This window comes from Synchiropus splendidus, chromosome 3 (genome assembly GCF_027744825.2).
Source record: "Synchiropus splendidus isolate RoL2022-P1 chromosome 3, RoL_Sspl_1.0, whole genome shotgun sequence".
Classification (NCBI taxonomy): Eukaryota; Metazoa; Chordata; class Actinopteri; order Syngnathiformes; family Callionymidae; genus Synchiropus; species Synchiropus splendidus.
Window position 1 is genome coordinate 14,521,924 of NC_071336.1, and position 15,148 is coordinate 14,537,071.

Consider the following 15,148-nt stretch of genomic DNA (forward strand, 5'->3'; position numbering starts at 1 on the left):
TATTCAATCTATCTTGTATATTTTTCTGCATTAATATCTGGTTTGGTACAGTCATCATGTTACCGTGGCTGGAGCCCTGCTCTAAGTCAGTCAATGATGGAGCCGAAATATTAATACATTCCGAGTCATGTGCTAAAAAACACATGAACAAACACAAACAAACAAGAAAAACCAACCTACCAACCAACCAACTGGCTAACTAACAGGTACTTCAACAGGTGATACAAGTCTAACCACAATGGAATAGCAGTTACCCTTTTAATTACTCAACACTAGATTCACCGTAAAGCATCTCTGTGGTTCATAGCACAAAAGGCACTCTATATTTGAGTGCACCATTAAATTAAATATTGAACATATATGGCACTGGCAAGGAGAATTCCTGGCAATGCTGTTTCCCTCAAACTGCAATTTATTATTATTATTATTGTTATTATTAGCTATGTCTCTATACCTGTTTTTGTGTGGTGTGTGTATTTTGTCCACAACCTCCATTTTCCTCCTGGTGTCCAACAACTTCCGGCTTTGAAGGAGGATGCTAAATGCTTTGGACTGTCATGACATTAAACAGTCCAAAAAGTTAGAGTTGGAGGAAGGGAGGCGTCTTCCAAAGCTAGAGAATACATCTGTGAGAGACTTGGTCGATCAACTATTTTCAACCATATAAGTTTAGGCAGTGGCTGGTGGCCAATAAAGAAGCAACACCTATTGATAACCTGGGCTTATCGCACCTTGTTTAAATAAATTGGAAAACAGGCATCTTTGAATCGCTACTGGATCTGATACCACTGAACCTGTCAACAATAGCTTAAATGTTGTCATCCTATATCACCTTTTCCGTAGCACTGAACTTATGAGAAAAAAGGCAAAACAGTCTGTTTTCCACTGTTATTTTGACATCAACAATTCCCTTTAAAGAGGCCCTCTCTCTCTTCTGAAATTTACATTCTGCCTCTCTTGCTCTTTCATCCCACCTCCGCTCATCTCCTTCTGTCGTCTCCTCTGTCCTTCGCTCTAAGAAGGGGACCATCGATTTCATACCTATTTATAATTGCATCAAATACACACCCGTTTCCTGCCTTTCTGTTTTGTTTTTTCGCCGTATTCATCTGACACACACGTACACACATAAAGCGGCATGTTGTGACAGCCAAGCTGACAATAGGTGGCTGTCACAGTGATTGATGGTACTGATTATATGCTAATAATGAAATAAACATTTTAAAAAAAGCACATTCAATGAACCCCCCACTTCCCCTCCCTAATAATGAAACAAGCCTGCTATCTATACGTCTGTCCGAGACATGGCAGAATTGCTCTTCTCTTACAAGTCGAGCTAAGGAAGTGCTCGGCCCATGAACCACCCAGGAGAAGAGAGAACTCTGCAGTAAAGCAGTAGTAGTCTCAAGTACTGACCAAGCTTTGACCGATTTGTTGTGGCTACTCAGCATCGGAAACACATCATCTTCATCTTTTCAGCTGCTGGCAAGAATTTGTGAGGGAAAATCCAGAATTTGACATCTTTTTGACTGTTTTCTTTTTATTATTATTATTTTTTAGATTTAGTTTAGTATCTTCTGAACAAAAAGTGACATACCAACAGTGCCTACTGAATGTTTCCTCAACTTTTTGAAGCATAAGAAAATGCCAAAATCTTGATGAATGTACGAAGAAACACTCTTAAATGGGAACAACTCAGCTGGTCCATCTGGAAAGAGACATGCGTGGGAATATTAATAGCACCTTCCGTGACCGATGACTGCCTGCTGGTCTTCGTCGTGAGCGAAAACATCATCCCGAGAATGTCATTAATCTGCCCTATTAACTGATCAGTCGCACATTCTTCTCGGTGAAAAGATTCTTTTGTCACACGCAGCTGACCCACAGGTGATGAGAGCACAGTGTATTCTGCCGCTGTCCCCTCACTTTCGCCATAAACACACGCAGCCCAGGAGGGTTGACTTTCAGAGATGAACTGTGGAGAAAAGTTCTGGAGACAGGTGGCGGGAGAGTATTCTGGTAAAAAAAAAAGAGAGAAAAAGCAGGACACAACGGCCACCGACGGCAACTATCATCAATCAGAGTTTGAAGACATCGCTTTTGGCAAAGGCGACGTGAACAGAGGAGGGAAGCTGAAAGAGAACGAGTTAAATATAAAGAGAGCAAGTGAGTTAATGTTTTCAGCCTCGCACAGCGGACAGAGAGAGAGGGAGAGAAAGAGAGAGCGAAGCAAGGAGTTGTGTTTCTGGCCTCTTTAACTGTTTAAAAAAAGAATTAGGACAAAGACTTGTCACCTTGAGACCCACTCTTCCTCTTTTAATCTTATTTTATGTCTCTTTATCTCCATCACTTGCTCCTTCTGACACTGCAATAACAGCAGAATGTGCAGGTTCATTTAACGCCGAGCTGTGCCAATGGTTCTGAGGGAATTTGGGCCACAATCTGTTAGGCTTGGTTATCGCTCATATTATCACAGATCCCCTCACAACTCAGAAGACAATAGCTGGGTTTTGAGCTCTAAAATTAGCAATTGAATATATTCTGGTTTTAAAACACTTTCACTATGGTGAGCTGATAATTTCTCATAATGTAAACACATATTTTGTGGCAACATAGCGGCGTCGTATCCCAGCAAGAAGGTCTCATGGTAGAGTCGTCTTGGTGTGGTGCTGATAACACATAGGAATGGATTATTTTACTTTGCCTGCAGGTGTGTGTTTGAGTGGTTATCTATCTTTATGTGCCATCTAATGCACAGGACATGTCCAGGGTGTCACCTGTCACTCGCCAAGCTGGCTGTGATAGACTTCAGCCCCTGCAACCACACGAATAGGAATGTTTAAAGAATGGGATTGGAATGAATCACAAACTATTTCACTTTCACTTACCAACTGCAGAAATATTTCTGTAAAACTATTTGGCCGAATCTTGTATTTCATTTCTTTTGTTACTGACACAACCTTATTACCAACAGCAGTACAGCATTTGTTCATGCCATATAAAATCTTTCAATCACATCACACATGAAAACGGAAAGGTGCTCCTGGATTTTCACATGCCTTGCTCAGTGTTTTGGGAACTTAGTGAAAGGAGTTATAATGTGCTAATGATGCTAGAAGGGATGACTGTCAAGAATGTCACTCACATCTGGCATTTGACACACATGATGGAGGGAAGGTGCTCCTCAATTTTCATGTGTAGCTCAGAGTATTGGGAATAAGTCAGGTGGACTGTCTCATACTGTGCTAATGATACTAGAAGGCACGCATACAGTGACCTCTTAATACTGTCATGGCTCCGCTTTTATTTTCTCATTTGAGTCCTGGTTTTGTTTTCCTCCCTCCGTTCTTCCTGTTTCTTTGGCACACGGCTGGAGCCAATCTACCCCTGATCACCCTCGTTATAAAAACACCTGGGCTCCAGCAACGTGTGCCAGATCGTCTCTTACAGTTCCTGTGTTTCTCCCAGTGTTTCCCTTTCCCGGTGATTGCTCCTCCAGTTCCAGATATTTGGACTCTTCTTGTTCTCGTGGCTCTCCTTGTTTGGTCTCTCGTTCTGTGAGCTAGCTTGTTTTTTTGATTACTCTGTGTTAAACCCTGGAGCCTGAGTTTAGTGTTTTGTCTCTTCGTGTTTCCGCTAGCTTACTTTCCTCGTTCTCTTGGCTCTCCTCGTTTGGTCTCTTGTTCTGTGAGCTAGCTTTGTTTTTGATTACTTTGTCTTAGACCCTGGTGGCTGAGTTAGTGTTTTGTTTCTTCTTGTCTATTCGTGTTTCCTGGTTTCTTTTGTAGTTTATTCTCGGTTCGTTTGTACATTCAGCTTTAGTTAGTTTTCTCCCGGTTCGGTGACGCTTTCAGTTGTGATTCTGTTTGTTTAATTATTAAATATTATTTCTAACTCGCTCCTGCCTCACTGTAACCTTCACCACTTGCGCTTGGGTCCAGTTCCACGTTCCCAACACATGGCTTTAGCTCCCTCGTTCCCTTTGATCCGTGACAAATACATTCATTCATTTCACAAGAGATTTTTTTTAATGCTCTGTTGTTTTTGCTTAATTGTAATTGACATGTTCATATTCTTGATAAAAGTGTTAATGATGTACCATGGTACCTCGGTTTTCGAACGTCCCGGAATTCGAACAAATCAGAGTTCGAACAAAAATGTAGAGATTTTTTTGCGTGCGCGGACCGATCAGCTGACCCACGACGCGCTTTATTGTGTATAACGCAGCCTCTATATGCAGACGTGTCCCGTTAGCTACATTTACTGACTGTTTTCTCTTCATATTCAGGTGTAAAACCTTTCCTGTCTCCGCACTGGACCGTGGTAGAGTGTCACAGGGGAGGTGCTCGCTCTCGACATCTCCGTGGCTGGAGCGCTCACTCCAGGGTTTGATGTCCTGTTGTGGGCTGGAGCTGGGACAGGGATGAGGCGAGTCTGGGACAGAACGTTACTAGGTTTATGACTTTGTCACAGCCAAACTGCACAGAAGCACACATTCAGAGCTGGACACGCACCGGGCACCTCTTCACTTCTGGAGAGACGTCACTCACTCAGCAACCCCTCCCACATGCAGCGGCCACACATAGAGGAACAGTGCACCTGCAGCCAGGCACTCTACATTCACTCCTACAAAAGCCTATTTTAAGGCTTGGAACGCATTATTTCTTTTTCCATTCATTGTAGTGGGAAAAATCGGTTCAGATTTCGAACAAATCACTTCTTGAACGGCCGTCTGGAAGGGATTGTGGTCGAGAACCAAGGTACCACTGTACTTTAGGTGCTGTTAAGGCACGAAATGGTCATTTTTTTTGTTTTGGTGGTTACAGAGCCTCTCTCCGCGAGAGTTGTGAGTTGGCTTGAGTGAAAGAAAAGGAAGTTTGGATTTCCATCGATTGTCTTCAAGACTAATGGGATATATTGGGGTCAATCTCAACCCACATTTGATTGGTGAAATGAGGTGCTACAAGCACAATAGAGCTTTGACTACTTCACAAAAAGGAAAAGTTTTTGTCCGACTTCACCGTCACAGACCCACCCACATAGGGGGGCTAAAATGTTGCAGGCAACAGTTGCTAAATTGATGGATTTTTGTTGCCATGCCATTCAAGTCTTGGCTGTGTTGCTGCACTGGAGGGGCAATACTTGCCCCAGTTTTATATTTTATGTGACATGCAATTGTGAAAACTAAAAAAAAATTATCCACAAATGTATTTGTAATTAAAGCAGCTGTGTGTAGCCCTAGAATATTTGCTTTTGGCGGTGCCACAGGTAAATGAGTGTAATTGCATGCTATCATAAAACTGGGTCTCTTCTCATCTTGGACTCCTTACTACGAACTGTTGCTTCTGCCATGGTGTGAATGAATTCAGCTCGCTGTAGCCCTGCCCTTTTGCCGTAAAGTGTTGCAGTGGGGGTGGAGTTGGGGCTGTGACGCCACTCTCAGAACACGCCTCAGGCGGCCCGCCAGGAGAAAGTTGCATACTCCAAGGGAGCATTTAACAGAGAGCTGGAGTGTCTGACTTCGGGACTTTGGACTGTTCAGAATAAAACCTGTCATCTCAGGAAATCTGAAAATAATCTATTTATGTCTAAATATTACACATTGCTGCTTTAAAATAAATCCTATCGTTACATACTGTAGGCCAGAGGTGGGGAATTAAATTTAAAGTATGAAATGAATGAAATGCAAGTAAGGATATTAAGAATTGTAAATATGCCATGAAACCTCTTGAAATATTTCATTTTATATGCACTTTTCAGTATTTCTTAAATGTATTTTGAGGAACATAAAAAAAAAACACAAAATGGCCAATAAAAAGAAGAAAATTTTAGTCTTAAAACAAGAACATGCTATATTTACTGCTGAGGTGGTGCTGGTGACTAAACGTGAGGCAGAAAAATGAGGACATATTAGTTTTAGTCTGACGTCAAATGGGCCGTGAAAAGACTGGCCTCAGGCCACATACGGCCCCCAGGTCGCACTTGCCCAGGTCTGCTGGAGGCAGTGTAGATTGCGTGGGGTGGCTCGGCATCGCCCTGTATTAGTCAGCTAACTCTGAAGGGTGGAACACATTTAAGGAGAAGCTATTTATCCTTGCTGTATTTCACTGCATATAATTGATAGGACAATCACAAGCTGCAGTGATTCACTGGTGACATAGTTTATTAGCGACAACGTCTGATCTAACGTGGCAAGTTCAAAAATTGAATCCCAAAACAACAAGTGCAGTCTTTTCAATATTCTCGCCTCTAAATCTCCCACACTCTCCCATCTCCGTCTGTCCTTGTTGGCTGCATCCCTCCATCTTTCACTTCTCACTTCTTTCATTTCCCTGAAAGTCTCTGGTCGTCTCTCCATCCTCCTCTAACTCTGTTCTTTCTGGATGAGCAGCTTTTATGAGCAGAGTGATAAAGAGAAGAGGGGATGAAGGGCAGAGAGGGAAGGAGAGGTGGAGGACAGAAGGGGACGGAGGGGAAATGAGAGAGGGAGGGCGGTGTGAGTTTATCACCTACACTAAAGTACAGTTTTGTGCCCCAAAAAAATTAAAAAAAATAAAAATATTGTAGTCTTGTAGTTTTGAGACATTCTTCAGTAAAATCAGTAGTAAAAAATAACAAATAGATGCATTCATTTAGTTTTTTATATGCATTTACTTCCACTTCTTCAGGCTGAAGACACATTGTCTAATTTTCACTTTGGTCTCAATAACATCATATTTTGATTCCTGGTTTTTATTCGCACAATTTACACGTTTCTGAAAGTGTATTCAAAAAATATATCATGGGCTGCAAGTGGTCTTGCAGGCTTTGAGTTTGGCTCACCTGACGTACAGGATGGCTTGATGATGATCTTTCAGATGGCCGAACACTGCGACAAACAGAAAACTGTACACTGATATTAAGCCATGTCCATGCATTGAGAAATTGTCTCTTGACAAGTCGTCTTGAAACAAGGACTAGAAATGAGTAATTCTATGGTGAATGTGTGTAACCTAATAAACAAGAATAAACAAATCAAATAAACAAGATAAAACACAAGTTAGATTGGCATATGCAGTACATAAACACATAGTTTAGACACTCACTCACATCATCTCCACACATATATCCTAAATACTTAGGGTGCTCACTGTATTTGCAAGAAAGGGAAACATTAGCACTCTACACAAACATCCCAAATAAAAACAAGACGGATACCTGTAATTCCCATAATCATACAACAACTATCCGAACTATCTGTTTTCACACCTCAACACTGCTCTCATAGTCCTTTGCCCCAGAGGCAGCCTGGATCACTACAGTGTACTAAATTTAAGCATGAAATAGCAGAAATCATAAGCTGTTAAGATGGTAAAATAAATGACTGAGTTGTGATATGGCTGTATCTCAACATGCTTGAAATAAGAGCAATGATAAGCACTTGAATTCAGAAACAAGTTTTATTTTGATGAGACAAGTGCAGCGATGTAAAATATCTTATATTTTATAACATGTAGCAGTTATTCACCACATTGTAATATTTCCTGTCTATTATGGACAAAAAGTTATTATGTTTGAGATTAGATTTTTAGAAAAAATACATAAAAATTGTTGTATAGGCGAAGTTAAATCTTGACACGGAATGACTATAACTCTGGATGAATTTTACCATTGAAAGTACTCAGTTACCGATGAGGCTCTGAGGTTTTGTTTCGGTCTGAAAAAGTTTGATCATGATTTAACCTCAAGCCCCAAAAAGACAACCTGATGTTCCACAAAAAAACAAACAGAAAACATCGCCATGACTATGATGCTGGATTGTCTTGTATGAGACACATGCGAGAATGAAAGATAGAACTGACTGATTTTAAAGTGAAATGCAGATACCATGTCAAAAGGTTCACATGTTGGTGTGCTGCGGCCTTCAGTCTTCAGGCGAAAATGCTCTCCTTGTTCATACGTGGGTTTCCTCACCCTGCTTTCACCCGAGAGTCCAGATTCCTGCAGAGGTTAACTGATCACTCTCAGTTGTGAATGTGAGAAGATGTGTCGCAATAGGTGTAAATCTGAGTTCCATGGCTTTTTCCAGGAATATACAATGAAAGATAAAGATGAACACTTGCATAGTAAAAAATCTGATCAATTGGATGATTTAAAAAAAATGAAGAAAAGATGTCTGCTGCTTGCACCGGGGGCGTGTCCTGCCGAAGATAAGTTTAGTCACCTCAAGGTACGACGCTCCTTCTGTACCACACAGCAACAAAGAGCAGTTGATCATTGATTATTCTAAGTTGTCTTTGAAGTTGTAATTTAAAAGAAAGTCATGGAAAACAACCCTGGCTGTCACTCAGAGCATCCCCTCACAACCCTGGCTGCAGTTTGACACTTGGTAATTGTGTTGTTGAATTAGATCATTAAAGAACACAACTTGGGCTGTCGTGGTCGTCACCGACATCATGGCTGGAGGTGCCGAGGACGACGGCAAAGATAACACACCACCGCACCAACGTGTCGTTGCAGTACGCCGGTGTATCATCATCAATACTGCATCAAACTTGCTTACATGCACGTAATGACAACTGATGCGCTGCGGCCACTCGCACGCACGCAGAAGCGCAGCGGGTAATGAAAGCTCTGGGCTGTTGAGTGCTAGATGGATGGTTTGTCTTTAAGCTTGTATAAATAAAAACTAAATAAATCTGGGTGGCCTCCAGTGATAGATAGTCCAGGTACAGTTTCGGTGCGTGTCGCGTGAGCCAGGTAAATAACAATATTAGCCAGTGGCGTTTTTAATATATATAAAAAATTATTATTAATTTAAAAAAAAGTTCTGAATTAGTCTGGATTCTGGTAGGAATTGTGTGAATATGAATAATCATGAATAGAATGTGAAAGCTGAGAGAAGAAAAAAAAAAATTTCTTTCCTAAGAACAACAAGGACACAATGTCCATTTTGTACCTCAATATTTCACAACAAAACAAAATAAGACTTTGTTTTCTTCATAGATCTGGTGTCCAAAATTAATTTCCTTAAAGTGCTGAAGTTATTCTGTGTTGTTGCACACGATTGTAACGCAGGAACACTTCATAAATGCATTCAATTGAAAAGGAAGAAAGGAAAGAAGGAAGAAAGAATGCCCGTGCTTAAAGGTACCACACGTTCAGTCAGTTTAAATACATGAAGTTACCATTATTTGCACTCAAAAAGCTTTTTCCCACATTAATATGAGAATTGATCAGACTGCATCTATTCCCCACATGATGGAGAAATTTATATTAAATCGTATTGAATGCCATTTCTGTACATAATGTTAAACAAAATAGACAGTGCATTACAATATTCTTTACAGATTCTTGACATATCCCAGACACGTAATATAAATCACAAATAGATAAATAAACACATAAAACACATAAACCCACCCGTTCTGCCTCACAACATTTTTTATTAAAATGTGTTCACATCTTTCGAACAATACTATTTAAAATTCATTCACGTGTTTTCTATGTCAGTGAAGTCATTCTCTCATTGGGACTTTCCTCTTTACTTTCACACTTCAGGAACGCCCACGTTTATCTGACGGGAACATACAACTACAGATTCCATTCCGTACAGAAACCATTTACACCATAATCCGATGACTCTGTGAGGCCATGAAACACCAGTTCTTAGCTGTGTTGTTGTCTTTTGTTGCCTTAGATAAAAGTTCAGTGGATCAGATGCTTTCGCAGCACAGGTGAACCATTATATATCAAAGTTCTTTTAACCAAGATAACTTTTCTTGAACGTACATCACTGTCAGGTCACACTGTGTAGCCTCCCTGAGAGGGTTTTGGCTCTGATAAATGACATTATTTCCCCTCCCTGCCGTCTCTCACTGAGTTTTGAGAAGAGTGATGGGCTCAAGTGACAGGAACGCCACAGCTGTTCAACTTCTTCAAATAAAGTACACTGTGAAGGGTTTGACTCACATTCCTCAACGTCATGATCATCCAGTTGTTTGTTCATGATCATTTGTGCAAATGAGCCAAGATTGTAGATTTCAAAACAGACCTGAAATGACGGACTGTACATCCCTGCAATGCATATACTGAACAACTGGATGTTTTTTCTACCTGTACTGCATCATTTGTATGGAGTATTAGGACTGTCATTATTCAGATATATATAAATATTGATGTAAACCGTGTTGGAACAAATAGAAATAAATATATTTATATTCATTTATTTCCAGATTTCTTTCCCTATTGTCTCTTAAGGCAACATTCTGCAACTACGCATAAATATTCAGTATGAAATGATCAACTGTAAAGTTCCTCAGCTTCAATATCGCCAAAGTGGATGTTCTACTTAAGCCAGTGGAAGGGTATAAGTCTGTTCTTCCCAAAAGAAGCAAGTTCAGAGAGTAAGTTTTCATTGCTCTGCTGACAGTTTTGAGGAGTCGTTTGCAAGTCTGTCGCAAATGAACAGCTGCCATGAAGTTTTCAAATGAAGACAAACGGCTAAAGATGACATGAACGCCTCAAACGGCGGAGTGAAGTGTCAGTGTCAATACTCACCCGGTTAAGAGCAAATCCCTTTGTTTTGTTAAAGACTGTGAACAAGGTGTGTGTTCACAGACAGATGAAACAATTAGGATGTGTTAAAATGCAAGCCCAAAACAAAAAGAAATTATGGATATTCTTCTTTATACTTTTTATACTTGTATACATACTTACAGTAGGACAGAAGTGTGTAAAAAAACATTTAGAAAGAAAAAAAAAAAAATATTGCAAAATACATTTAACTAAAAATGGCGCTAGAATGGAGTGATGAAATTGTGAATATGTAAACAAGGCTCAAAGCCAGACAAATGATGAGTATGAAATGTTTTTTAAACTTTGCAACGCCTTCTTTACATCGGCAGCCTGTTCTATAGACGTGGCCCTGGACAACACAAACTCTGTTCTGAGGTGACAGTCAAAAGGACATGAATGTCCAAACTCACTTTGTCCATCAGATCTGTCCTCACCAAACACAACTTCTGTGACCAGGTCAAACCTGTCTCTGAACGGGAGCCGCCTCTCTTCCTGATCCGTCTGCTTCGGGCACTTCTCGTCCTGAAGTCCAACTCCAAGTTCAGATTTGTCATTACAGCTCCACAGAGAGATATTCACCTCCAGTCAGACCTCATCTCTCTCCGTCTCCATCTTTGTCTTTTTCTCAGAGTCCAGTTTCAGCGTGATGATTATTAGTCCTGAGAGACAAATAATTGCCCTCGTGTCTTTCCAGCTCTTTATCCTTCTCCTTTCTTAGTTATTGTCTTTTCCTGGTTTCTCTGTCTCAACCTTCACCTCCTGCTCGTGCTTCTTCTCCCCTCTGTTCTGAGGTGGCTTTCACAGGAGGCTGCTCTTCAGCACCTACATATACAGCGAGAGATCCTTCGATAGCGCCTTTGTCCAGCGGAGCCGCTTCCTAACATCTGCCAAGTCAACCAGGAATTAATGCGATGGTAAAAACACAAAAGGTTTTAGCATAAATTGAATGTCTTTTTCCCTTTAGCATCCTTTCTCTTTCATTCAGTCAGGGTTTCTCAGTGTAATGAGATTACACCGGATTATGAAACCCTCTTCATTTGTAATCCACACCGCCCAATGCCACTCCACTGCTGACACACACACACACACACACACACACACACACACATGCATACGCACCAACAGACACACCATCATCAATTCTCCCTGCTTCTTCATGATGAGTTCTGCTCTTGTTCTTTTCACTCTCAATCACTTTTCAAGTTCTTTGGTGATAAATATCATCTGCGGGTGACAATCCTCTTTCCATACGTTCTTTGCTAATTTATCTTTCCCCTATTTTCTGTCTTCCTTAATTAACTCAACTTTTTAATTACTCGGGGTCAACTGTATCCGTTCCACCTTTAATGACCTCTTTCTTTCGTCTTCCATCCAACAACCTCATTCATTTAGTTTCTCTTTAAACATCCCTTCACTTCTTTCCCAATTAGCTTTCTTTCTTTCTTTCTTTCATGGTCAACTACGTCCTTTTTTCACCATCTTTCCCTCTTTAAATCACAATATTTGATACATTCGGTTCCCTTTTTTTCAACAACTTATTTTCACACTGCTTCATTTGTCATTTTGATTGTAATCTTTTCCATGTTCTTTGCCCATTAACTTTTATTCAACAAAAAATATCTATGGAGATCTCCACTTCCTGTTGTTCCACTCTTATTTTCACTGCTAACTTTGTCAATTAATAACAGCCAGACTTCAAATGTGGCTTCCTTTCCCAGAAACCCACGTTGTCTTTACCATCTTCCATCCGTCTGCCGTGCTTATCTGTCCTTCCTTTTTCTGTCTCTCCATTACCAAAATTCACATTTTTGTCCATCATTATTATCTGACCATTAATTTGATATCTGTTTCGCACTTCTTCTTTCCTTCCTGCTTGTCCTCATTGAGTCGTTTCACTGCCCACTATCCTTGTACTTTTCACTTTTCCACTTTTCTTTAACAGTTTAACTTTTTATTTCCTTTTGAATCCCTTGTTTTATTGTGTTGTGTTTATGTTTCATTTCTCAGAGTCTAGAATCAGCTTTCATTCTTTCCACTGATCTCAAAGTTTTCCAGTGAACTCGCTTCTTTGAAAGCATAATTCCCTCCCTCTTTCCTTCCTTTTTGATTTTTTCTGATGGCCTTCCTGTTTGCCACTTTGGAGCCAACTTCACGCCAACAACAGAGCAGCACTTTCAGACTCTCATTGCCCACTTTTGCTGCTGCCCTGCTTTCCCGACTTCACTGTCATTATTGGTTGAAAAGCTCTTGTCCCGCCCCCGGCCTGGGTCACCTGTGGACGCCAGAGGTCACCGTGAGGGCCATGCGCGTGTGTGACCACCAGAGCCCGCATGTGAGCCGTCACTGACCGCGGGGACATTCGCCAGCTGCCCGTCGGGTCTCGGAAACAAACGAAGCAATAAAGACGCAGAGAGCAAACTTCCTGCTCGGCAGTGCTGCAGCTCATGAGAAAGTTTATGAAACAGAGATGTGACCGATTCGCTGTACAAACACAAACACACATCAATGAAGTGGGAGAGAGTCCGTCCCTTCATCGCTCGCCAACCCCAACCCCGGGCCTGGCGAGGGGCCCGCTGATTGGCTGAGAGGGATGTCGGTTTGGCGAAAGGGGCGGTGTTTGGGCAACCTGGAGTCTGTTCCAGTTGAGTTTACGCGCTGCCCCGGACAGTCCGCTTCGCGCAGGATAAGAGGCGCACTTGGACTGAAATAGAAAAGTGTTTTGTCAACAGGAAAGACTGAGGAAACGGAAAAGCCAGACTTTTGGAGAGAGTGCACTTTCACTCCTCGACACTTTTCCGGCAGCATGTCTCTCACCGGCTCTTCTCCTCCGCTGCTCTCCCCGGGCTCCGCTGTCCCTACTTCGGCCACACTTTTCCGCTCTGCTCCGGATGCTCTCCACACGTCCATGGCTTCTTCGGGCACTTCCAGTCCTGCCCACACCAACTCCCACTCCATGTCGCCCCGGCTGACCAGCAGCATGCTCAGCGCTTTCCTCCCCGGACACGGAGGCGCACTGGCCGGCTTGGGCAACGGCGGCTCCGCGCCTCTGGTGTCCGCAGGCGGTGCCGCCGCGCTCGGTGCGCTCGGTGGACTCGGCGCGCTGACCTCAGCCGGATTGACCCCCGGGTCTCCAGTCTTGTCGCAGACCTCGTCCAGCCCGGGACTGTGCAGCGAGTGCAAGCTGGTGGAAGTGCACGGCGTGAAAGTGGCCAGCTTCAGCGTGGATGGCCAGGAGCTCATCTGCCTGCCGCAGGTGTTCGACCTCTTCCTCAAGCACCTGGTCGGGGGTCTGCACACCGTCTACACCAAGCTGAAGAGGTTGGACATCACGCCGGTGGTCTGCACCGTGGAGCAGGTGCGCGTCCTGCGGGGGCTCGGCGCCATCCAGCCAGGGGTGAACCGCTGCAAGCTCATCTCCAGGAAGGACTTCGAGGTCCTCTACCAGGACTGCACCAGCGCCAGGTCAGTGGCCAAGTATACACCAACTTCCAACACTTATTACAGCCATTTTCTCAAACTTTTTAAGCCTTGTCAGGTGATTCCCAAGTTTCTGGGAAATCTAGGAAAGTCTTTTAAATATAAACTCGCTTGTTCTTTCAGTTTGATTGATTAATATAGATGTAATAACTTGTGTCGCTATTGTTTTTTTTAAAATTTATTTTTATTTGTGTAGCACATTCATGTTATGTTTCTTCACTTCATTTACTGAATACATACAATACAAGAAACTCACTGTATGCATTTGCATTTACTTTTTTAAACTTTGATCTTATCAATACTTTTGATTTTATTTGCTTTTATCACGGACGTTAATAGTATTATTGCTGTGAGCACAACAGCCACATAAAACGTGACCTGCCAATATTGGTTCCCTTTTCCACAATGTAGATTAATTACAGTTTTATTTATTTTTATTTATTTATTTATTTTTAACATAACACCTGCTACCATGTCATTAAGCGAATATTATCCACTTCCACTCTGTAATGCATTTATTTTATTTATATGCAAACATGTCATGCAGCGTCTTTGACCTGGTTGCTGTTGGTGAGCAGTAATAAAGTCACCTGAATGGCTTCCTCTGGACAGAAGGGTGGTCAATTTATTCATCCATTTTGAATGTAAAAAAAAAAGGCAATTAACAAGCCACATCCTTATGTCATGACATATTTCGTAAACATTAGCATTTCTTTTTCCAAATACAGTTTGTCACGCTTAAATAGCGTTTACTGTAAAGTACGATTATGCGGCAAATTTCAGTTGGATTGAAGAAAACGTAACATTCCTTTTATGAACATGTGAATCGTGCATGTTGACTGCATGTGTTGTGTATATAGAAGCGTGTCTCAGCGTCAAGTCAAATTCCGTCATCCTAAATGTTCTCCATCAACGGAGTACATTTTGGTTTCCTTATCAGAAAGTCCTAAACTGCCAGTGGTTTATTAAATGTCACTTTGCTGACATCCCTCCTCAACATGAATGTCTCCAGAGTTCCTTACCATCATGCCAATTTCCCAATCGCGCACTATTTCTGATGCCATTCTTGGGTCACATTTGTTCATCAGAAGTCAGTTCTTCAAAGAAGGTGGAT

General features: G+C 41.8%; 1 protein-coding gene across 1 annotated transcript in view; it reads left to right on the forward strand.

The window, feature by feature from the left end:
• Window positions 1-13,198: 13,198 nt before the first annotated feature.
• Window positions 13,199-15,148, forward strand: part of LOC128755442 (dachshund homolog 2-like) — a 71,371-nt gene continuing 69,421 nt past the window's right edge. The window contains exon 1 of the mRNA XM_053858941.1: window positions 13,199-14,019. Coding sequence (XP_053714916.1) covers window positions 13,361-14,019 — 659 coding nt within the window. The 5' untranslated portion in view covers window positions 13,199-13,360. The remainder of the gene's footprint in view (window positions 14,020-15,148) is intronic.